The sequence below is a fragment of the Scyliorhinus torazame genome, chromosome 2, assembly GCF_047496885.1.
Source record: "Scyliorhinus torazame isolate Kashiwa2021f chromosome 2, sScyTor2.1, whole genome shotgun sequence".
Lineage (NCBI taxonomy): Eukaryota > Metazoa > Chordata > Chondrichthyes > Carcharhiniformes > Scyliorhinidae > Scyliorhinus > Scyliorhinus torazame.
The window spans coordinates 181,682,806-181,709,251 of NC_092708.1; the positions used below are offsets into that span (position 1 = coordinate 181,682,806).

General features: G+C 52.2%; 1 protein-coding gene across 1 annotated transcript in view; it reads right to left on the bottom strand.

Annotated features, from left to right (window-relative positions):
* LOC140394113 (uncharacterized) overlaps positions 1-26,446 on the bottom strand; it is a 337,294-nt gene that overhangs the window by 94,346 nt on the left and 216,502 nt on the right. Inside the window, exon 5 of the mRNA XM_072480974.1 lies at positions 23,011-23,134. Within this exon, the coding sequence (XP_072337075.1) occupies positions 23,011-23,134 (124 nt within the window). The remainder of the gene's footprint in view (positions 1-23,010; positions 23,135-26,446) is intronic.

Genomic DNA, 26,446 nt, shown 5'->3' on the forward strand with positions numbered 1-26,446 from the left:
AATCCCACAGCACGGATCCATCAATCCCCAAATCCCGCTGCACTGGCTCCATCAATCCCCAAATCCCACAGCACTGGCTCCATCAATCCCCAAATCCAACAGCACCGGATCCATCAATCCCCAAATCCAAGAGCACCGTATCCATCAATCCCCAAATCCAACAGCACCGGATCCATCAATCGCCAAATCCCACAACTCCGGCTACATCAATTGCCAAATCCCACAGCATCGGATCCATCAATCCCCAAATCTCACAGCACCAGGTCCATCAATCCCCAAATTCCACAACTCCGGCTCCATCATTTGCCAAATGGCACAGCAACGGATCCATCAATCCCCAAATCCCACAGCATCAGATCCATCAATCCCCAAATCCCTCTACACTGGATCCATCAATTTCCAAATCACTCAGTGCCGAATCCATTAAACCCTAAATCCTGCTGCACTGGCTCCATCAATTGTCAAATCTCTCAACACCGGATCCATCAATCCCCAAATCCAACAGCACCAGCTCCATCAATCCCCAAATTCCACAGCACCGGCTCCATCAATCCCCAAATCCCACAGCACCAACTCCATCAATCCCCAAATCCCACAGCACCGGCTCCATCAATCCCAAAATCCCTCAGCGCTGGCTCCATCAATCCCCAAATTCCACAGCACCGGCTCCATCAATCCCCAAATCCCACAGCACCGGCTCCATCAATCCCTAAATCCCACAGCACCGGCTCCATCAATCCCCAAATCCCACAGCACCGGCTCCATCAATTCCTAAATCCCACAGCACCGAATCCATTAAACCCCAAATCCCCCAACACCAGATCCATCAATCCCCAAATCCCCCAGCACTGGATCCATCAATCCCCAAGTCCAACAGCACTGGATCCATCACCCCCAAAACCCACAGCACCGGATCCATCAATCCCCAAATCCCACAGCACCAGATCCATCAATCCCCAAATCCCACTGCACTGGATCCATCAATCCCCAAATTCCACAACTCCGGCTCCATCAATCCCCATATCCAACAGCACCGGATCCATCAATCCCTAAATCCAACAGCACCGGATCAATCAATCCCCAAATCCCACAACTCCGGCTCCATCAATTGACAAATCCCAAAGCATCGGATCCATCAATCCCCAAATCCCACAGCACCAGGTCCATCAATCAACAAATCCAACAACTCCGGCTCCATCAATTGCCAAATGGCACAGCAACGGATCCATCAATCCCCAAATCCTACAGCTCCGATCCATCAATCCCCAAATCCCTCTGCACTGGATCAATCAATTCCCAAATCACTCAGCACCGAATCCATTAAACACCAAATCCCACAGCGCCAGATCCATCAATCACCAAATCACCCAGCACTGGATCCATCACCCCCAAAGCCCACAGCACCGGATCCATCAATTCCCAAATCCCGCTGCACTGGCTCCATCAATCCCAAATCCCACAGCACTGGCTCCATCAATCCCCAAATCCAACAGCACTGGATCCATCAATCCCCAAATCCAACAGCAACGGATCCATCAATCCTCAATTCCCACAGCACCGGCTCCATCAATCCGCAAATCCCACAGCACAAGCTGCATCAATCCCCAAATCCCACAGCTCCGATCCATTAATCCCCAAAGCCCTCTGCACTGGATTCATCAATTGCCAAATCTCTCAGCTCCGATCCAACAATCCCCAAATCACGCTGCACTGGCTCCATCAATTGCCAAATCCCTCAGCACCGGATCCATCAATCCCCAAATCACACAGTACCGGCTCCATCAATCCCCAAATCCCACTGCACTGGAGCCATCAATCTCCAAATCCCACAACTCCGGCTCCATCAATCCCCAAATCCAACTGCACCGGATCCATCAATCCCCAAATCCAACAACTCCGGCTCCATCAATTGCCAAATGGCACAGCAACGGATCCATCAATCCCCAAATCCTACAGCTCCGATCCATCAATCCCCAAATCCCTCTGCACTGGATCCATCAATTCCCAAATCACTCAGCACCGAATCCATTAAACACCAAATCCCACAGCGCCAGATCCATCAATCCCCAAATCACCCAGCACTGGATCCATCACCCCCAAATCCCACAGCACTGGCTCCATCAATCCCCAAATCCAACAGCACTGGATCCATCAATCCCCAAATCCAACAGCGACGGATCCGTCAATCCCCAATTCCCACAGCACCGGCTCCATCAATCCGCAAATCCCACAGCACAAGCTGCATCAATCCCCAAATCCCACAGCTCCGATCCATTAATCCCCAAAGCCCTCTGCACTGGCTCCATCAATTGCCAAATCCCTCAGCACCGGATCCATCAATCCCCAAATCACACAGTACCGGCTCCATCAATCCCCAAATCCCACTGCACTGGAGCCATCAATCCCCAAATCCCACAACTCCGGCTCCATCAATCCCCAAATCCAACTGCACCGGATCCATCAATCCCCAAATCACACAGTACCGGCTCCATCAATCCCCAAATCCCACTGCGCTGGAGCCATCAATCCCCAAATCCCACAACTCCGGCTCCATCAATCCCCAAATCCCACAGCACCGGATCCATCAATCCCGAAATCCCACAACGCCAGCTCCATCAATTGCCAAATCCCACAGCACCGGATCCATCAATCCCCAAATCCCGCTGCACTGGCTCCATCAATCCCCAAATCCCACAGCACTGGCTCCATCAATCCCCAAATCCAACAGCACCGGATCCATCAATCCCCAAATCCAACAGCACCGGATCCATCATTCCCCAAATCCCACAGCACCGGCTCCATCAATCCCCAAATTCCACAGCACCGGCTCCATCAATCCCCAAATCCCACAGCATCGGATCCATCAATCCCCAAATCCAACAGCACTGGATCCATCAATCCTCAAATCCAACAGCACCGGATCCATCAATCCCCAAATCCCACAACTCCGGCTCCATCAATTGCCAAATCCCACAGCATCGGATCCATCAATCCCCAAATCCCACAGCACCAGGTCCATCAATCCCCAAATTCCACAACTCCGGCTCCATCATTTGCCAAATGGCACAGCAACGGATCCATCAATCCCCAAATCCCACAGCATCGGATCCATCAATCCCCAAATCCAACAGCATCGGATCCATCAATCCCCAAATCCCTCTGCACTGGATCCATCAATTTCCAAATCACTCAGTGCCAAATCCATTAAACCCTAAATCCCGCTGCACTGGCTCCATCAATCCCCAAATTCCACAGCACCGGCTCCATCAATCCCCAAACCCCACAGCACCGGCTCCATCAATCCCCAAATCCCACAGCACCGGCTCCATCAATTCCTAAATCCCACAGCACCGAATCCATTAAACCCCAAATCCCACAACACCAGATCCATCAATCCCCAAATCCCCCAGCACTGGATCCATCAATCCCCAAATCCCACAGCACTGGCTCCATCAATCCCCAAATCCCACAGCACCAGATCCATCAATCCCCAAATCCCACAGCACCAGATCCATCAATCCCCAAATCCCACAGCACTGGCTCCATCAATCCCCAAATCCCACAGCACCAACTCCATCAATCCCCAAATCCCACAGTACCGGCTCCATCAATCCCCAAATCCCACAGCACTGGATCCATCAATCCCCAAATCCCACAGCACTGGATCCATCACACCCAAAACCCACAGCACCGGATCCATCAATCCCCAAATCCCACAGCACCAGATCCATCAATCCCCAAATTCCACAGCACTGGCTCCATCAATCCCCAAATCCCACAGCACCAACTCCATCAATCCCCAAATCCCACAGTACCGGCTCCATCAATCCACAAATCCCACAGCACTGGATCCATCAATCCCCAAATCCCCCAGCACAGGCTCCATCACCCCCAAAACCCACAGCACCGGATCCATCAATCCCCAAATCCCACAGCACCGGATCCATCAATCCCCAAATCCCACAGCACCGGATCCACCAATCCCCAAATCCCACATCTCCGGCTCCACCAATTGCCAAATCCCACAGCATCGGATCCATCAATCCCCAAATCCCACAGCACCAGGTCCATCAATCCCCAAATCCCACAACTCCGGCTCCATCAATTGCCAAATCCCACAGCAACAGATCCATCAATCCCCAAATCCCACAGCTCCGATCCATCAATCCACAAATCCCACAACACTGGATCCATGAATTCCCAAATCACTCAGCGCCGAATCCATTAAACCCTAAATCCCGCTGCACTGGCTCCATCAATTGCCAAATCCCTCTGCACCGGATCCATCAATCCCCAAATCCCTCAGCACCGGATCCATCAACCCCCAAATCCCACAGCACCGGCTCCATCAATCCCCAAATCTCACAGCACCGGCTCCATCAATCCCCAAATCCCACAGCACTGGCTCCATCAATCTCTAAATCCCACAGCACGGCTTCATCAATCCCCAAATTCCACAGCACCGGCTCCATCAATCCCCAAATCCCACAGGACTAGCTTCATCATCCCCAAATCCCACAGCACCAGCTCCATCAATCCCCAAATCCCACAGCACCGGCTCCATCAATCCCAAAATCCCTCAGCGCTGGCTCCATCAATCCCCAAATTCCACAGCACCGGCTCCATCAATCCCCAAATCCCACAGCACCGGCTCCATCAATCCACAAATCCCACAACACTGGATCCATGAATTCCCAAATCACTCAGCGCCGAATCCATTAAACCCTAAATCCCGCTGCACTGGTTCCATCAATTGCCAAATCCCTCAGCACCGGATCCATCAATCACCAAATCCCACAGCATCGGCTCCATCAATCCCCAAATCCGTCAGCACCGGATCCATCAAATCCCAAATCCCACAGCACCGGCTCCAACAATCCCCAAATCCCACAGCACTGGCTCCATCAATCCCCAAATCCCACAGCACCGGCTCCATCAATCCCCAAATCCCACAGCACCAGCTCCATCAATCCCTAAATCCCACAGCACCGGCTCCATCAATTCCCAAATCCCACAGCACAAGATTCATCAATTCCCAAATCCCCACAGCACAAGATTCATCAAACCCCAAATCCCACAGCACCGGCTCCATCAGTGCGCAAATCCCACAGCACAAGATGCATCATTCCCCAAATCCCACAGCTCCGATCCATCAATCCCCAAAGCCCTCTGCACTGGATCCATCAATTCCCAAATCTCTCAGCTACGATCCAACAATCCCCAAATCTCGCTGCACTGGCTCCATCAATTGCCAAATCGCTCAGCACCGGATCCATCAATCCCCAAATCACACAGCACCGGCTCCATCAATCCCCAAATCCCACTGCACTGGATCCATCAATCCCCAAATCCCACAACTCCGGCTCCATCAATCCCTATATCCAACAGCACCGGATCCATCAATCCCCAAATCCAACAGCACTGGATCCATCAATCCCCAAATCCCACAACTCCGGCTCCATCAATTGACAAATCCCAAAGCATCGGATCCATCAATCCCCAAATCCCACAGCACCAGGTCCATCAATCAACAAATCCAACAACTCCGGCTCCATCAATTGCCAAATGGCACAGCAACGGATCCATCAATCCCCAAATCCTACAGCTCCGATCCATCAATCCCCAAATCCCTCTGCACTGGATCCATCAATTCCCAAATCACTCAGCACCGAATCCATTAAACACCAAATCCCACAGCGCCAGATCCATCAATCCCCAAATCACCCAGCACTGGATCCATCACCCCCAAAGCCCACAGCACCGGATCCATCAATTCCCAAATCCCGCTGCACTGGCTCCATCAATCCGCAAATCCCACAGCACTGGCTCCATCAATCCCCAAATCCAACAGCACTGGATCCATCAATCCCCAAATCCAACAGCAACGGATCCATCAATCCCCAATTCCCACAGCACCGGCTCCATCAATCCGCAAATCCCACAGCACAAGCTGCATCAATCCCCAAATCCCACAGCTCCGATCCATTAATCCCCAAAGCCCTCTGCACTGGATCCATCAATTCCCAAATCTCTCAGCTCCGATCCAACAATCCCCAAATCACGCTGCACTGGCTCCATCAATTGCCAAATCCCTCAGCACCGGATCCATCAATCCCCAAATCACACAGTACCGGCTCCATCAATCCCCAAATCCCACTGCACTGGAGCCATCAATCCCCAAATCCCACAACTCCGGCTCCATCAATCCCCAAATCCAACTGCACCGGATCCATCAATCCCCAAATCACACAGTACCGGCTCCATCAATCCCCAAATCCCACTGCACTGGAGCCATCAATCCCCAAATCCCACAACTCCGGCTCCATCAATCCCCAAATCCCACAGCACCGGATCCATCAATCCCCAACTCCCACAACGCCGGCTCCATCAATTGCCAAATCCCACAGCACGGATCCATCAATCCCCAAATCCCGCTGCACTGGCTCCATCAATCCCCAAATCCCACAGCACTGGCTCCATCAATCCCCAAATCCAACAGCACCGGATCCATCAATCCCCAAATCCAAGAGCACCGTATCCATCAATCCCCAAATCCAACAGCACCGGATCCATCAATCGCCAAATCCCACAACTCCGGCTACATCAATTGCCAAATCCCACAGCATCGGATCCATCAATCCCCAAATCTCACAGCACCAGGTCCATCAATCCCCAAATTCCACAACTCCGGCTCCATCATTTGCCAAATGGCACAGCAACGGATCCATCAATCCCCAAATCCCACAGCATCAGATCCATCAATCCCCAAATCCCTCTACACTGGATCCATCAATTTCCAAATCACTCAGTGCCGAATCCATTAAACCCTAAATCCTGCTGCACTGGCTCCATCAATTGTCAAATCCCTCAACACCGGATCCATCAATCCCCAAATCCAACAGCACCAGCTCCATCAATCCCCAAATTCCACAGCACCGGCTCCATCAATCCCCAAATCCCACAGCACCAACTCCATCAATCCCCAAATCCCACAGCACCGGCTCCATCAATCCCAAAATCCCTCAGCGCTGGCTCCATCAATCCCCAAATTCCACAGCACCGGCTCCATCAATCCCCAAATCCCACAGCACCGGCTCCATCAATCCCTAAATCCCACAGCACCGGCTCCATCAATCCCCAAATCCCACAGCACCGGCTCCATCAATTCCTAAATCCCACAGCACCGAATCCATTAAACCCCAAATCCCCCAACACCAGATCCATCAATCCCCAAATCCCCCAGCACTGGATCCATCAATCCCCAAGTCCAACAGCACTGGATCCATCACCCCCAAAACCCACAGCACCGGATCCATCAATCCCCAAATCCCACAGCACCAGATCCATCAATCCCCAAATCCCACTGCACTGGATCCATCAATCCCCAAATTCCACAACTCCGGCTCCATCAATCCCCATATCCAACAGCACCGGATCCATCAATCCCTAAATCCAACAGCACCGGATCAATCAATCCCCAAATCCCACAACTCCGGCTCCATCAATTGACAAATCCCAAAGCATCGGATCCATCAATCCCCAAATCCCACAGCACCAGGTCCATCAATCAACAAATCCAACAACTCCGGCTCCATCAATTGCCAAATGGCACAGCAACGGATCCATCAATCCCCAAATCCTACAGCTCCGATCCATCAATCCCCAAATCCCTCTGCACTGGATCAATCAATTCCCAAATCACTCAGCACCGAATCCATTAAACACCAAATCCCACAGCGCCAGATCCATCAATCACCAAATCACCCAGCACTGGATCCATCACCCCCAAAGCCCACAGCACCGGATCCATCAATTCCCAAATCCCGCTGCACTGGCTCCATCAATCCCAAATCCCACAGCACTGGCTCCATCAATCCCCAAATCCAACAGCACTGGATCCATCAATCCCCAAATCCAACAGCAACGGATCCATCAATCCTCAATTCCCACAGCACCGGCTCCATCAATCCGCAAATCCCACAGCACAAGCTGCATCAATCCCCAAATCCCACAGCTCCGATCCATTAATCCCCAAAGCCCTCTGCACTGGATTCATCAATTGCCAAATCTCTCAGCTCCGATCCAACAATCCCCAAATCACGCTGCACTGGCTCCATCAATTGCCAAATCCCTCAGCACCGGATCCATCAATCCCCAAATCACACAGTACCGGCTCCATCAATCCCCAAATCCCACTGCACTGGAGCCATCAATCTCCAAATCCCACAACTCCGGCTCCATCAATCCCCAAATCCAACTGCACCGGATCCATCAATCCCCAAATCCAACAACTCCGGCTCCATCAATTGCCAAATGGCACAGCAACGGATCCATCAATCCCCAAATCCTACAGCTCCGATCCATCAATCCCCAAATCCCTCTGCACTGGATCCATCAATTCCCAAATCACTCAGCACCGAATCCATTAAACACCAAATCCCACAGCGCCAGATCCATCAATCCCCAAATCACCCAGCACTGGATCCATCACCCCCAAATCCCACAGCACTGGCTCCATCAATCCCCAAATCCAACAGCACTGGATCCATCAATCCCCAAATCCAACAGCGACGGATCCGTCAATCCCCAATTCCCACAGCACCGGCTCCATCAATCCGCAAATCCCACAGCACAAGCTGCATCAATCCCCAAATCCCACAGCTCCGATCCATTAATCCCCAAAGCCCTCTGCACTGGCTCCATCAATTGCCAAATCCCTCAGCACCGGATCCATCAATCCCCAAATCACACAGTACCGGCTCCATCAATCCCCAAATCCCACTGCACTGGAGCCATCAATCCCCAAATCCCACAACTCCGGCTCCATCAATCCCCAAATCCAACTGCACCGGATCCATCAATCCCCAAATCACACAGTACCGGCTCCATCAATCCCCAAATCGCACTGCGCTGGAGCCATCAATCCCCAAATCCCACAACTCCGGCTCCATCAATCCCCAAATCCCACAGCACCGGATCCATCAATCCCCAAATCCCACAACGCCAGCTCCATCAATTGCCAAATCCCACAGCACCGGATCCATCAATCCCCAAATCCCGCTGCACTGGCTCCATCAATCCCCAAATCCCACAGCACTGGCTCCATCAATCCCCAAATCCAACAGCACCGGATCCATCAATCCCCAAATCCAACAGCACCGGATCCATCATTCCCCAAATCCCACAGCACCGGCTCCATCAATCCCCAAATTCCACAGCACCGGCTCCATCAATCCCCAAATCCCACAGCATCGGATCCATCAATCCCCAAATCCAACAGCACTGGATCCATCAATCCCCAAATTCCACAGCACCGGCTCCATCAATCCCCAAATCCCTCAGCACCGGATCCATCAATCCCCAAATCACACAGTACCGGCTCCATCAATCCCCAAATCCCACTGCACTGGAGCCATCAATCCCCAAATCCCACAACTCCGGCTCCATCAATCCCCAAATCCAACTGCACCGGATCCATCAATCCCCAAATCACACAGTACCGGCTCCATCAATCCCCAAATCCCACTGCGCTGGAGCCATCAATCCCCAAATCCCACAACTCCGGCTCCATCAATCCCCAAATCCCACAGCACCGGATCCATCAATCCCCAAATCCCACAACGCCAGCTCCATCAATTGCCAAATCCCACAGCACCGGATCCATCAATCCCCAAATCCCGCTGCACTGGCTCCATCAATCCCCAAATCCCACAGCACTGGCTCGATCAATCCCCAAATCCAACAGCACCGGATCCATCAATCCCCAAATCCAACAGCACCGGATCCATCATTCCCCAAATCCCACAGCACCGGCTCCATCAATCCCCAAATTCCACAGCACCGGCTCCATCAATCCCCAAATCCCACAGCATCGGATCCATCAATCCCCAAATCCAACAGCACTGGATCCATCAATCCCCAAATCCAACAGCACCGGATCCATCAATCCCCAAATCCCACAACTCCGGCTCCATCAATTGCCAAATCCCACAGCATCGGATCCATCAATCCCCAAATCCCACAGCACCAGGTCCATCAATCCCCAAATTCCACAACTCCGGCTCCATCATTTGCCAAACGGCACAGCAACGGATCCATCAATCCCCAAATCGAACAGCACCAGCTCCATCAATCACCAAATCCAACAGCACCGGATCCATCAATCCCCAAATTCCACAGCACCGGCTCCATCAATCCCCAAATCCCACAGCACCAACTCCATCAATCCCGAAATCCCACAGCACCAGCTCCATCAATCCCGAAATCCCTCAGCGCTGGCTCCATCAATCCCCAAATTCCACAGCACCGGCTCCATCATTCCGCAAATCCCACAGCACCAGCTCCATCAATCCCCAAATCCCACAGCACCGGCTCCATCAATTCCTAAATCCCACAGCACCGAATTCATTAAACCCCAAATCCCCCAACACCAGATCCATCAATCCCCAAATCCCCCAGCACTGGATCCATCAATCCCCAAATCCAACAGCACCAGGTCCATCAATCCCCAAATCCCACAACTCCGGCTCCATCAATTGCCAAATCCCACAGCAACAGATCCATCAATCCCCAAATCCCACAGCTCCGATCCATCAATCCTCAAATCCCACAACACTGGATCCATGAATTCCCAAATCACTCAGCGCCGAATCCATTAAACCCTAAATCCCGCTGCACTGGCTCCATCAATTGCCAAATCCCTCTGCACTGGATCCATCAATCCCCAAATCCCTCAGCACCGGATCCATGAACCCGCAAATCCCACAGCACCGGCTCCATCAATCCCCAAATCCCACAGCACCGGCTCCATCAATCCCCAAATCCCACAGCACTGGCTCCATCAATCTCTAAATCCCACAGCACCGGCTTCATCAATCCCCAAATTCCACAGCACCGGCTCCATCAATCCTCAAATCCCACAGCACCAGGTCCATCAATCCCCAAATCCCACAACTCCGGCTCCATCAATTGCCAAATCCCACAGCAACAGATCCATCAATCCCCAAATCCTACAGCACCAGATCCATCAATCCCCAAATCCCACAGCACTGACTCCATCAATCCCCAAATCCCACAGCACCAACTCCATCAATCCCCAAATCCCACAGTACCGGCTCCATCAATCCCCAAATCCCACAGCACTGGATCCATCAATCCCCAAATCCCCCAGCACAGGCTCCATCACCCCCAAAACCCACAGCACCGGATCCATCAATCCTCAAATCCCACAGCACCGGATCCATCAATCCCCAAATCCCACAGCACCGGATCCATCAATCCCCAAATCCCACATCTCCGGCTCCATCAATTGCCAAATCCCACAGCACCAGGTCCATCAATCCCCAAATCCCACAACTCCGGCTCCATCAATTGCCAAATCCCACAGCAACAGATCCATCAATCCCCAAATCCCACAGCTCCGATCCATCAATCCACAAATCCCACAACACTGGATCCATGAATTCCCAAATCACTCAGCGCCGAATCCATTAAACCCTAAATCCCGCTGCACTGGCTCCATCAATTGCCAAATCCCTCTGCACCGGATCCATCAATCCCCAAATCCCTCAGCACCGGATCCATCAACCCCCAAATCCCACAGCACCGGCTCCATCAATCCCCAAATCCCACAGCACCGGCTCCATCAATCCCCAAATCCCACAGCACCGGCTCCATCAATGTCTAAATCCCACAGCACCGGCTTCATCAATCCCCAAATTCCACAGCACCGGCTCCATCAATCCCCAAATCCCACAGGACTAGCTTCATCAATCCCCAAATCCCACAGGACTAGCTTCATCAATCCCCAAATCCCACTGCACTCGCTTCATCAATCCCCAAATCCCACAGCTCCGGCTCCATCAATCCCCAAATCCAAAGAAGGATTCGCAGGCAGTTTTATGATTTACTGCTGTGCAAATATACAACACAGGTTAACCAATGGGGTTAAGCTGTTACTAACCCACTGACCCCTGTTAAAGTCCACACATACCTCCATATAAGACTTTGTCTGATGTATGAGAATGCAACTGTGTGCCCCTGCAGGCTGACCCCCACACTCGGATATGTCACGGTGGTTAACCAACAACCAATGAGCAGAAATTTCCTCCAAATAAATATTGAGCGGATTAAAATCAATGTTTTTGAATCTCATCACCGACTCCATTCTTGAGCCACCAGCTCCATCTCACACCCCGGCTACTGTGTGAGGCTGAAATGGACTGTTCTTTTTTTAAAAATCCGCTTAAGGGGCAATTTAGCATGGCCAATCCACCTAACCTGCACATCTTTGGGTTGTGGGGGTGAGACCCACACAGACAATGGGAGAATGTGCAAACTCCACACAGACAGTGACCTGGGGCTGGGATTGAACCCTGGTCCTCAGCTCATATGCTGCTGGTGACGTACACAGGGCTCATATGTGAGGCAACATTGCTAACCACTGCGCTATCCCTCGAAATGGACTGTTCCAATCCTCATCCCCACCTCCGCTCCATCACCAAGGCCGTTTGCTTCCACCATCCTTCTCCCCCCTCGTCTCAGCTCATTTGCTGCTGGCACTCTCATTCCTATCTTTGTTACCTCTGGACCCGACTCTCCCAACCCAAACCTGGATCTCCCATATTCGACCCTCCATAAACTTCACTCTTTCAACATTCTGCTGCACAAATGGCAACTCGCACCAAAACCCACTCACCCATCACCCCTGTGCTCAGTGACCTACACAGGACTCAAATTAAAAATTCTTATTCTCATTTTCAAATCCCTTCATGGTCCCACTCCCCATCTCCGTAACCTCCTCCAACTCCACAACTCTCCGAGATCTCTGCACTCCTCCAATTCTGGCCTCTTTACCATACCCGATTTTAATCACTCCAGCACTGGTGGCCATGCCATCAGCATACTGGGCCCGGAATTCCCTCCCTGAACCTCTCCACCTCTTTTAACACATTTATGATGATTTTTTTTGGACTCCTGCCCTGATATCTCCTCACATGGCTAAGTATCAAGTTTCTGTTGCTGTGTAGAAGGCATCACAGCCAAATCAGATTGTGTCCTCACCTCACACACAATCATAGTAACAGAAGATAATCACAGCTGAATGATTTATCTCCCTTGCTTAGAGGCCCTGAATCCAATTGCAATTTTCCTGTTCCCCACATTGAACCGTCCACTCAGAAAAGCTCAACACGGACTTCCGGTGGCAGCTATGAAGGAGTAAGTCGCACATTTGGTGGCTCCCGCTCTGGTCGGACTTTTGGACCTTTTCCCCCAATTTTCTACCGGACTCGAATTGTAAAACTGATGACAGAGGCAATTGTGGACTGGATTTCCACATCAGTGCGTGGAAAGAAGGATTAGAAGTGGTCGTCAAGGCAGAAACAGAAAGGCAGGGAAGTCTTGGGCTGAAGCTGCAGCGGGAGACAGCATGGCAGAAGGCCGGACCTCTTGTTTGTCGACCCAGTGGTCAACGGAGCAGCTGATGCAAGTTATTCAGGAAGGCTTTGCTAAGCAGAAACGGGACAGCTTGGACCCAATAAAAGAGTCAATTGAGCGGTTGGAGCTTAGATTGGACGCCGAAGATCAGGCGATCCAGAAGGTAGAGAAGGCGCTGGCTGAGCAGGAGGAACATCAAACTGCGGTGGAGTTGGAGGTGGGGATGCCGAGAGACCAGCAGAAGAAGCTCCTGGAGAAGGTGGAGGACCTAGAGAATAGGTCCCGCCTGCAGAACTTGAGAATCGTTGGTCTCCCGGAGAGGCCCGAAGGAGCGGATGCTGGGGCATACATCGCAGACATGTTTGAGAAGCTGCTGGGGGATGGGGCATTCTCCCGGCCTTTGGAGGTGGACAGGGCTCACGGAGCACTCGCAAGGAAGCCGCGAATGGGAGACCCCCCCAAGGGCAATGATGGTGATATTCCACAGCTACTTGGATAAGGAGCGCATTCTGCAGTGGGCCAAGCAGACACGGAGCTGAAAGTGGGATAAATGTATCCTCTCTGTCCCTTAGCCCAAGTCCCTCCCTCGTCAGCAGAACATTTACCCCCCTCCTCCCCCTAGGGCCAGCACGGTAGCATGGTGGTTAGCACAATTGCTTCACAGCTCCAGGGTCCCAGGTTCGATTCCCGTCTGTGCGGAGTCTGCACATTTTCCCCGTGTGTGCGTGGGTTTCCTCCGGGTGCTCCGGTTTCCTTCCACAGTGCAAAGATATGCAGGTTAGGTGGATTGGTCATGCTAAAATTGCCCTTAGTGTCCTAAATTGCTCATAGTGTTGGGTCGGGTTACTGGGTTATAGGGTGTAGGTGTGGGATTGGGTAGGGTGTTCTTTCAAAGAGCCGGTGCAGACTCGATGGGCCGAATGGCCTCCTTCTGCACTGTAAATTCTATGATTCTATGATCCTGCGGGTTTACCAAGACCTGAGTGTGGAGGTGGCCAGGAGAAGAGCAGGCTTCAACCAGATTAGGTCGATCCTCTTTAAGAAAAAGGTGAGGTTCGGACTGTTGTATCCGGCCCGTCTCTGGGTCACGTACGAGGAACAGCACTTTTATTTTGAGTCGCCTGAGGACGCGCTGGACTTCGCGAAAAGGAAAGGACTGGTGGTGGACTGAGACTGTTTGAACTTTGCTGCAACGATCATGTTTTTTTTTGTTTTGTTTCACTGTTCTTTTAAAAAAAGTTTCTCATTTTTCATTTTGTGAAAGCTGTTTGTAATGCCTTTGCATTGATTTGGGACCGGCGGTAGAGCTGAGTGAGTTAAGATTTTCATATGCACTGTTGGGGGATGGAGGTGTGCTTGTTTAGATCTTGGTGTTTTTCTGTCGAGCAATTGTGTGGGGATTGTTTGATGTTGGAGTATGTTTGTATGAGCGGGGGGGGGGGGGAGAGAGAGAGACAATAGGTGGGAGACTATCCGGCACCAGGGATGGGGGCCTAGCTCACGGAAGCGCATTAGGGGGTGGTGCATATGTTCGGTTTATTAAAGGGATTGGGTTACAGAGCGTTGTTACTAGGGGGAGGAGGGGGGTAAGTGTTCTGCTGACAAGGGAGGGACTTGGGCTGAGGGACAGAGAGGAGGTTGGGGGTGGAGGCTGCCTGGGGGCAGGCCGGTGGAGGCGTGGAGCATGGGCTGGAGGCAGGCCCAAAAAAGGGAATGACTGATCGGCGAGGGGGGGGGGGGGGGGGGGGGGGGGGGGGGGGGCGGGCCCAATGAGCCCCCCTACTAGGCTGATCACCTGGAATGTTCAAGGGTTAAATGGGCCGGCCAAGAGATCACGTGTGTTCGCGCATCTTAGGGGACTGAAGGCGGACGTGGTAATGTTGCAAGAGACGCACCTTAGAGTAGCTGACCAGATTAGACTGAGGAAAGGCTGGGTCAGTCAGGATCCAGATGGATCCATTTGGGCAGCCGAGGGTGAAGGAGTTCTCCTTCTACTCACACGTGCATAAAGTGTACTCCCGGATCGATTTCTTTATTTTGAGCAGGGCCTTACTGGCAGGGGTGGTGGACACGGGGTACTCTGCGATCACAATCTCAGACCATGCTCCATACTGGGTTGACCTGCAGGTTAGTAAAGACAGTAACCAGCGCCCGCAATGGAGGTTAGATGTGGGACTTTTGGCTGACGAAGGGGTGTGCGAGCGGCTGAGGAAATGTATTCAGAACTACCTGCAGGTCAATGACACGGGGGAAATTTCAGCAGCGTTGGTCTGGGAAGCACTGAAGGCGGTGGTCAGAGGGGAGCTGATCTCAATACCAGCCTCCCCGAACAGGCGCCGGAATGTGGCGACTAGGGGCTTTTCACAGTAACTTCAGTTGAAGCCTATTTGTGACAATAAGTGATTTTCATTTTTCATTTCATTTCATTTCAAAGGGGCGGGAAGCCTTCACTAGACACGCGATGTTTGGCCGCTAGAAGTGCGGTTTGCAGTCCGCGCAGACCTGGCAATCTCTGGTGATAGCCCTGACCTCCTCAATGGAGTATAGCAGATTGCGGGTCTTTATGAAGTGAAGGAACCGGGTGACCCCTGGGTGTCAAGAGAGCGTCGTGTCGATCCACTTGTGCGCTGGCATATGTACCTCGGGATAGGGTATCGGGGGGGCTCGTTGAGCTTACCGGGGCGATACAAAGTCTCGTAATTGTAGGTGGAGAGCTCGATCCTCCACCTCAAGATTTTATCATTTTTGATCTTGCCCCGCTGTGTGTTATTGAACATGAAGGCTACCGACCGTTGGTCAGTGAGGAGAGTGAATCTCCTGCCGGCCAGGTAATGCCTCCAATGTCGCACAGCTTCTACGATGGCTTGGGCCTCCTTCTCGACGGAGGAGTGCCGAATTTTGGAGGCATGGGGGGTGCGTGAAAAGAATGCCACAGGCCTGCCTGCCTGGTTGTGGGTGGCGGCCAGAGTGACGTCTGATGCATCGCTCTCGACTTGGAAGGGGAGGGTCTCGTCGACCGTGTGCATCACGGTCTTGGCGATGTCGGCCTTGATGCGGTTGAAGGCCTGGTGAGCCTTGGCCGTCAGGGGGAAAATGGTGGAGTGAATGAATGGGCGGGCCTTGTCCGCATAGTTAGGGATCCACTGGGCGTTGTATGAGAAGAACCCCAGGCATCGTTTGAGGGCCTTGGGGCAGTGGGGGAGGGGGAGTTCCATGAGGGGCGCATGCGATCGGGGTCGGGCCCTAGAACTCTATATTGCACCGCATAGCCGAGGATGGCTAAGCGGTTGGTGCTGAACACGCACTTCTCCTTGTTGTACGTTAGGTGAGGCGTTTGGCAGTGTGGAGGAATTTGGAAAGCTTAGCGTCGTGGTCCTGCTGGTCATGGCCGCAGATGGTGACGTTATCCAGGTGCGGGAAGGTGGCCCGCAGTCCGTACCGGTCAACCATTCGGTCCATCTCCCGTTGGAAGACCGAGACCCCATTTGTGACGCCAAAGGGAACCCTAAGGAAGTGGTAAAGGTGGCCGTCTGCTTCAAATGCGGTGTACGGGCGGTCCGCCTAGCGAATGGGGAGCTGATGGTCGGCAGATTTCAGGTCCACTATCGAGAAGACCCGGTACTGTGCAATCTGACTGACCATATCAGATATGCGTGGGAGGGGGTACATGCGTCGAACTGAGTGTAGCGATTGATGGTCTGACTGTAGTCAACGACTATCCTGTTTGTCTCGCCAGTTTTCACAACTACCACTTGGGCTCTCCAGGGGCTGTTGCTGGCCTCGATAATGCCTTCCCGCAGCAGCCGCTGGACTTCGGACCGGATGAAGGTCCTGTCCTGGGCGCTGTACCATCTGCTGCTGGTGGCGACGGGTTTGCAATCCGGGGTGAGGTTTGCAAACAGAGAAGGCGGGTCGAACTTAAGGGTCGTGAGACCGCATACAGTAAGGGGTGGTAGGGGCCCGCCAAATTTCAGGGTTAGACTTTGGAGGTTGCACTGGAAGTCCAGACCGAGTAACAGGGCAGCGCAAAGGTTGGGGAGGATGTAGAGCCGGAAGTCGCTGAACTCTACGCCCTGGATGGTGAGGGTGGCGGTGCAGTACACCCGGATCTCGACGGAGTGCGATCCGTGGGCCAGGGAGATTCTCTGGTTAATGGGGTGTACCGCGAGGGAGCAGCGCCTTACCGTATCGGGGTGGATGAAGCTCTCTGTGCTCCCGGAGTCAAGAAGGCATGATGTCTTGTGCCCATCGACCTTTACCGTCGTCGACGCGGTTGCGAGGTTGTGCGGCCGGGACTGGTCGATCGTGATGGAGGCAAGCTGATCTGGTGTTGGAAGGCCCCTGGCTGGTCGGCAGGCGATTAGCGGCCCGATGAGGTGCTCGACGAGCAGGCGTCCTGAGGCGGGGAAGATGGCGGCGCCCATGGCGGGCGGCGTTAAAGATGGCGGCGCCCACGGGTCGTATGAGGCCCGATGGGGGGAAGATGGCGGCGCCCACGGGCCGCACGTGTCCTGAGGCAAACAAGATGGCGGCGCCCACGGGTCGCACGTGGGTTGCGGGGGCGAAAATGGCGGCACCCACGGGTTGCACGTGGAGGGTGCAGGAACAATGGGCTTGGTTACAGCAGCGATCGAGCGGGCCTGGCACACAACAGCGAAATGTCCTTTCTTCCCGCAGGCCTTGCAGAGTGCGCTCCGTGCCGGGCAGCGCTGCCGGGGGTGCTTTGTCTGTCTGCAGAAATAGCAGTTGGGTCCCACGGGGTTGACTGGCTGCCGCGCGGCACAGGCTTGGGGTTGGCTGGGGGTTGTTCGCTGGTGGGGTCTACGATGTCCAGGAGGGGGCGTCGTACGGTCAGGGGTGGACGCTTGTACATTACGGGAGGCGACCGCTAGTGAGATCGCGAGTTTCTTGGTTGTCGCGAGGTCGCGGGTAGCCCCTTCTAAGAGCCGTTGGCAGATGTACGCTGACCCTATGCCCGTAACGAAAGCGTCCCTAATTAGGAGTTCGGAATGTTCAATGGGCGAAACTGCCTGGCAATCGCAGTCCCTCGCCAGGGCGTGCAGGGCATGCCAGAAATCTTCCACAGACTCACCGGGGAGTTGATGCTGCGTTGGCAGGAGGTGCCTGGTGTAGAGCTTGTTGGTCTGCTGAGTGTAGTTCTCTTTCAGTAGCGCCATGGCCTTGGCGTAGGTCGGCGCATCCCGGATGAGGGGAAAGATATCGGAGCTCAGCCGCGTATACAGGATCTGGAGCTTCTGTGCCTCTGAGGGTGGTTCAGTCGCAGATCCGATGTAGGCTTCAAAGCAAGCTAGCCAATGTGCGAAGGCCGACTTGGCGTTGTCTGCTTGAGGGTGCAGCTGCAGGCGATCCGGCTTGATGCGGAGATCCATCTTTGTAAAATCTCTGCTTAATCAATTGATGCACTATCAATTACGACGAGACGAGAGTAGAGTATAATCGAGGCTTTATTACACAGAGATGTGTGGCCTCCTACAGCTGCTGCCAAAATGGCTGCAGCTCGGTGAGCACACACATTTCTACTCCGCCGACTGGGCGGAGCCAGCAGGCAGGGATCTACCCCCGTACCTGTAGTACAGGAACCTTACCGTATTACATCTCGTATGTGATATATACAACAGTGGTGACTACCACAGTGGCTAATGTAAGAAGGTTGTTAAACGTGATCATGATGCCCCCGGAAGGTAGAGAGGTGGAGGTAGTGATTGCAATGGATGTAGAAAAGGCTTTTGATCGGGTAGAATGGGTTATCTGTGGGAGGTACTGGGACAGTTCGGATTTGGGCGGGGCTTTATTGACTGGGTCAGGTTGCTGTATCAGGCTCCTGTGGCAAGCGAACGGATGAAGAGGACAACATCGGACTATTTTAGACTGCTCCGGGGGACGAGACAAGGATGCCCCCTCTCCCCACTATTGTTCGCGCTAGCTATAGAGCCATTGGCAATGCTCTGAGAGCCTCAAGGGGCTGGTCGGGGGGGTGGGGGGGGGGGAGCACAGAGTCTCGCTCTATGCAGCCGACCTGCTTCTGTATGTATCAGACTCAACAGAGGGGATGGAAGAAATCATGAGGATTCTAGGGGAATTTGGCTGGTTTTCAGGGAATAAGCTAAATATGGGGAAAAGTGAGATGTTTGTGATCCAGGCGAGGGGACAGGAGAGGCGATTGGGGGAGCTGCCGTTTAGACTAGTAGGGGGAAGCTTTAGGTACCTAGGTATTCAGGTGGCGCGGGAATGGGATCGGCTGCATAAATTAAATCTGGCCCGACTAGTAGACCAAATGAAGGACAATTTTCGGAGGTGGGACGCGTTCCCGTTGTCATTGGCTGGGAGGGTGCAGACGGTGAAGATGACGGTCCTCCCGAGATTCCTGTTTGTATTTCGGTGTCTCCCCATCTTTATTGCGCGGTCCTTTTTAAAATGGGTCAACAAAGTGATCACTGGCTTTGTTTGGACGGGCAAGACCCCGCGGGTAAGGAATGCTTGAGCGGAGTCGGGGAGAGGGTGGGCTGGCGTTGCCAAATTTTAGTAACCATTACTGGCCGGTGAATATAGCCATGATCAGGAAGTGGGTGGTGGGGGAGGGGTCGGCAAGGGAGTGTATGGAGGCGGCTTCATGCAAGGGCACCAGTCTGGGGGTGTTGGTGACTGCGCCTCTGCTGTTCCCGCCGGCACGGTACTCCACCAGCTCCTGGTGGTGGCGGCCCTGAGAGTCTGGGGGCAATGGAGGAGACATGTGGGAGCAGAGGGAGCATCGGTCTGGGCCCCAATCTGTAATAATCGCCAGTTTGCCCCGGGAAGTATGGATGGGGGGGGTTCCGGTTATGACGGACAGCAGGGATTGAGAGGATGGGGGATATGTTGATAGAGGGGAGCTTTCCAAGTATGAGGGCGCTGGAGAAGAAGTTTGGGTTGGCGAGGGGAAACAAATTCAGGTATCTGCAGGTGTGGGACTTCCCATGTAAATAGGTGTCAACCTTCCCGCTCCTACCGCTAAGGGGGATTCAGGACAGGGTAGTTTCCAGAGGGTGGGTAGGAGAAGGGAGAGTCTCTGACATTTACAAGGAACTTATGGGGTCAGAGGAGACGCAAAACGAGGAGCTGAAACGCAAGTGGGAGGAGGAGCTGGGAGGAGAGATAGAGGATGGTCTATGGGCGGATGTGTTGCGTAGAGTCAACGCATCCGCAACATGTGCCAGGCTCAGCCTGATACAATTCAAGGTCGTTCATTGGGCTCACATGACAGTGGCCCGGATGAGCACATGCTTTGGGGTGGAAGACAGGTGTGCAAAATGTGCAGGAGGACCAGCGAACCATGTCCACATGTTCTGAACATGTCCAAAGCTTAGGGGATTTTGGCAGGGGTTTGCGGACGTCATGTCCACGGTCTTAAAAACAAGGGTGGCACTGAGTCCAGAGGTGGTGATTTTCAGGGTGTCGGAGGACCCGGGAATCCAGGAGGAGAAAGAGGCAGACGTTCTAGCCTTTGCTTCGCTGGTAGCCGGAGATGGATACTATTAGCTTGGAGGGACTCAAAGCCCCCGAAGTCGGAGACCTGGCTATCGGACATGGGTAGCTTTCTCTGTTTGGAGAAATTCAAGTTCGCCTTGAGAGGGTCACCGTTAGGGTTCACCCGGAGGTGGCAACCGTTCGTTGACTTCTTCGCGGAAAATTAATCGTCAGCAGAAGGGGGGGGGGGGGGGTTAGTTTAGCTTAGAGTAGGGGGTTAATAAAGGTGGGTCCTGTAAGGAAGGGAGATGGCTTTTGCAATATGTTTATAGTTTCATGTACATTGCTGTTACAATACCAAAAATACCTCAATAAAATGTTTATTAAAAAAAAAGAAAAGCTCAACACAATCGAGAACAAAGCAGCTCGCTTGATCGAATGCCCATCACCAACCTTAAGCATTCACTCTGGCCAGTGCTAGTGCACAATAGCAGCCATGTGCACCATCTACATGATACACTGCAGGAACTCACTGAACATCCTTAGACAGCACCTTCCAAACCCACAACACTACTGTCTAGAAGCACAAGGGCAGCAGATACCTGGGAACACCATCACCTGAAAGTTCCCCTTGAAGCCACCCACAATCCTGACTGGGAAATATATCACTGTTCCTTCACTATAATTGGTCAAATGCCTGGAACTGCCTTCCTCACAGCACAGTGGGTATACCTACACCTCACTGATTGCAGTGGCTCACCACCTCCTCAAGAACAATTAAGGATGGGCTACATTTTCTAGCTTTTCCAGTGACGTTCACATCCAAGAATGGATAGCAAATATTTTTACCTGTCTGAATTTCTACATCATGAATTTATAGATTGGAGCAGCTGGACGTGTTTCCCTTGGAAAAGAGATTGAGAGGAGATTTGATAGAAGCGCTCAAAACCTGTAGCGTCGGCACAGAGCAGATGGAGAGAAACTGTTCCCATTGGTGGAAGGGTCCACAACCAGAGGGCACCAACTCAAAATGAATGGTCAAAAAAACAATGGAGACATGAGGAATATCTATTTACACAGTGAGTGGTAGTGATCTGGAATGCACTGTCTGTGAGTGTGATGGAGACAGATTCACACAGCGAGTGGTTAGGATCTGGAATGCACTGTCTGGGAATGTGATGGAGACAGATTCACACAGCGAGTGGTTAGGATCTGGAATGCACTGGCTGAGAGTGTGGTGGAAGCAGATTCACACAGCGAGTTGTTAGGATCTGGAATGCACTGTCTGAGAATGTGGTGGAGACAGATTCACACAGCAAGTGGTTAGGGTCTGGAATGTACTGTCTGTGAGTGTGGTGGAGGCAGATTCACAAAGCGAGTGGTTAGGATCTGGAATGTACTGTCTGAGAGTGTGGTGGAGGCAGATTCACACAGCGAGTTGTTAGGATCTGGAATGCACTGTCTGAGAATGTGGTGGAGACAGCTTCACTCAGCGAGTGGGTAGGATCTGGAATACACTGTCTGAGAGTATGGTGGAGACAGATTCACACAGCGAGTGGCTAGGATCTGGAATGTACTGTCTGAGAATGTGGTGGAGACAGATACACTCAGCGAGTGGGTAGGATCTGGAATACACTGTCTGAGAGTATGGTGGAGACAGATTCACACAGCGAGTGGCTAGGATCTGGAATGCACTGTCTGAGAGTGTGGTGGAGACAGATGCGCACAGTGAGTGGGTAGGATGTGGAATGTACTGTCTGAGAGTGTGGTGGAGGCAGGTTCACAGAGAGTGGCGAGGTTCTGGAATGTGAATGTGGTGGAGGTAGGTTCAATCTTGGTGTTCAATAGTGAATTGGATAAACATCTGAAAAGAAAAATATGTGCTGGGCTACAGGGAGAGAGTGGGGCCAGCTGTCTTAATTTAATAGAGAGCTGGCATGAACACAATTAGCTGAATGACCTCCTTTTGTGCTGTATCCATTCAGTGATTCGATTCATTGGTCAAGTGTATTTGTTACTATTCTCAGCGTGCTTGTTTTCACATGATGGAATACCTTTGGCTACTGCTAGCACTTTGATGTAAAGGCACCCAATTAGTTGACAACTCACTGTCTGCTCGAGGATTGACTTCCTGGCAGGCAGGTGGATTCAGGGCCCAGTGTAGCTGGTGACGAAACATTGCTCGGTCATCCGTGTGGATCAGCTCAAACACACTCTGGTGGACTACATCCGACTGCAAAAAAACAGAATAATCACATCAGGTCAATCGGAAGGTCAGACAGCGTGGAACCTCAAATAAAGACCCACTGTGAGTCAAACAATGGAAATCCCTAACATTCCCAGGACAGAACAAACAGAACTGGGATGGAGAGAGAATGAGAAACTGGAAAGGCAAAGGCGGAACATTAAATGTTGAAACTTCACAGGGGTTCTGTCAGAAAGAAAAAAGGGGAGTTAAGATTTTGGGTGGGGTCCATCATCAGGAAGGTCATGCTGATAGGAGGGAGCTTGGTTAGAGGGCTGACCAAAAGACAGTGGGGGAGGGATGGTGAGGGACCGAGGGCAGCAGATGTAGATTCCAGAGTGCAGGAACATTCATCACTTCCACAAGTATCCAGTGGATGGGTTTAAGCATCTGTGGATGGATCTGAAATTATACAAAGAAGCTTGAATCCATTATCACAGAATGAAAGAAATAATAGCTAGATAACATCAGAGCAAGAAATCAGGGAAAAGCAAGTGGTTGGAGGGAAGGGAGATTCGGGGATTTGGATGAGCAGGGAAGGGGAAAGTGAGAAAAGGAAAGAAAAGTCTCGGATTTGTATTAGACATTTCACAATCTCAGATGTCCGAAAGCCTTTTAAAGCCAAAGTGCTTTTAAAGTGTTGCCAACTAGGGAGGCACAATAAATGCTGGCCGAACCAGCGACGGCCACATCCCGTAAATTATTTTTTTTTATATCGCTGTTGCCACATAGAACATTGGGAACTAATTTATGCATAGGAAGCTCCCACAAACAGAATGACCAGACAATCTGTGATGATTTTAGTGATGTTGGTTGAGGGATAAATATCAACTAGGACACTGAGGACAACCCTGCCCTTCCTCCAAATAGTGCAATGAGATCTTATACATCTATTCAACTTTTCAACATCCGTCACTCTTCTAACTTCTTCCATCGGGCAGCAGATACAAAATCCGAAAACATGCACGGACAGATTCAAAAACAGCTTCATCCCCATAGTTACCAGACTCCTAAACAACCCGCTTGTGGGCTGACTTTGATTAATACTACACTTCTGAATGCTTCACCTGATGACTGTGTCTATGTATTTACATTGTGTACTTTGAGTTGCCCGATGAAGTATTTTTTTTCATGTACAAACGATCTTTTTGAACAGCATGCAGAAAAATACCTTGGTACGGGTAACAATAAACAAATCCAAATCCGAGAGGCCGGAGGGGTCCTTGGATCAATGGCTCATCTGAGAGGAGGACAGAGGATTGGGGGGGCTGGGGAGGATTGAACAGAAAGAGAAGGAAAGTGAAGAAGAGAGGGAGAAAAAAAGGGAAGAGTGAGAGATAGGGTGGGAAAGGAGTAGCGAGATGGAGAGAATGAGGGAGAAGTAAAGAGGAAGAGAGAAAGTGGGAGAGAAGAGAGAAAGGGGGAAAGAGTGGAGAAGAAAGAAAAGCAAGAAGCGGAAGTATGTGAGGAGGGGAAAGGAAGAGCAAAAGTGAAGAGAAGATGAAAGGATTGAGAAAATTCACTATATAGTTTGCCCTCCTCACCCTTTCCCACAGGTGCAGCCTCATACAAGGCATCATTCTCCAGGAGGGAACACTCTCTGGCACGTAGTCTAAGTGCTTGTTCCTCATTTTGTAACCTGAGTTATACAGTGAGAGGTGGGGTGGGCCAGGATGTGACAAGAGATATCCAATGCTGTCCCAATCCAGCACCTACAATTCGGGCAGTGGTGACTGGATTGGGATCAGGAGCTGTCCTTCGGCCATTTGGGCAGCACGGTAGCACAGTGGTTAGCACAATTGCTTCCCAGCTCCAGGGTCCCAGGTTCGATTCCGGCTTGGGTCACTGTCTGTGCGGAGTCTGCACATCCTCCCCGTGTGTGAGTGGGTTTCCTCCGGGTGCTCCAGTTTCCTCCCACAGTCCAAAGATGTGCAGGTTAGGTGGATTGGCCATGATAAATTGCCCTTAGTGTCCAAAATTGCCCTTAGTGTTGGGTGGGGTTACTGGGTTATGAGGATAGGGTGGAGGTGTTGACCTTGGGTAGGGTGCTCTTTTCAAGAGCCGGTGCAGACTCGATGGGCCGAATGGCCTCCTTCTGCACTTGATAATCTATGATAATCATTCCCAAGCCCAAATCTCCAGGGTTAATTGCAACAATCCACAACAACTCCCTTGGCTGTGATCACCAACTCCTTCCCAAATGGGGACCAGAATTAGGAGCTGCTTGTTTGCACAGCTTAACAATACATTGTCTTGACTCACAAGGAAATGAGGGGAGCTCAATCACGCCTTTTGAACAGATCATGGGCGGGATTCTCCGGTCTCCGACACCGAAATCGCATTCGTCGATCGGCCGGAGAATCGAAATTGGGGGCGGCGGCGCTTTTGCGATGCTCCGCCCCCTCCAAAATGGCATACTCTAGGGGTACGCCGCATGCCATTGGGACGGCCTCAGAACGTTACCTGAGGCCATCCCACCCCTCTGATGGGCCTATTTCCCGATGGCGTCGGTCGCGTGTGGTATTTATTTTCGGGAACTCGTCGTGGCGGCTGCGGACTAAGTATAGCGACGCCACAGTCAGGGGGGAGCCGATCCCCCGGTGGGTGGGGCTTTGGCGGGGGCTGGCGGCACTGGTGGGGGGTGATCTGGGGGGGTGGCGAGCCTGGCCAAAGGGGGTCACTATTTGGCAGGCCGGATCCGCACACGGTCGGTGCCATGTTGCACGGCGCGGCCGCTGCAGGCCAGCACTGTGTGAATGCGGGGTCACAGACCCGGCAATTCTCCGGCCATATCCGCAGCTAGAGCTGGGGGCTCGACGCTGCGTGCCTGCTAGTCCCCCATCAGATGGGGGATCGGTGGCTGTTTTGCGCCGCGTTTTTGGTCGTAAAACGCCACAGTTCCCACCATTGCAATGCAACTTACACAACAGTATACTGGATTTGTTGCAAGTTTCAACTTCAACCGGAGATAAACATGAACCAGGAGCACAGCACCAACTCTACTTGTTCTCTGAGACGGGAAACCATATTGTCACTCAGTATCTCGGTAAAACCAGTCAGCCCTCACCTTAATCTCACTCCAATCACCATCCCAAGCACACTGCCGTGCTGGGAATGGCTGCGTCAGTCCGCTGATCTCGGGGATGGGAGGAAAATGGTATTGGCAGCTGAGTGGTTGGTCTCAGTCTTATTAACAAAGAGATCTGTGAGCTCCTTGCACTTGTTGTCAGAGGGGAGGGTGGAGGGGAGACTCATGTCATAGAGAAAAGAGGTTGGGGGTTATCTTTACATTCCAGGATG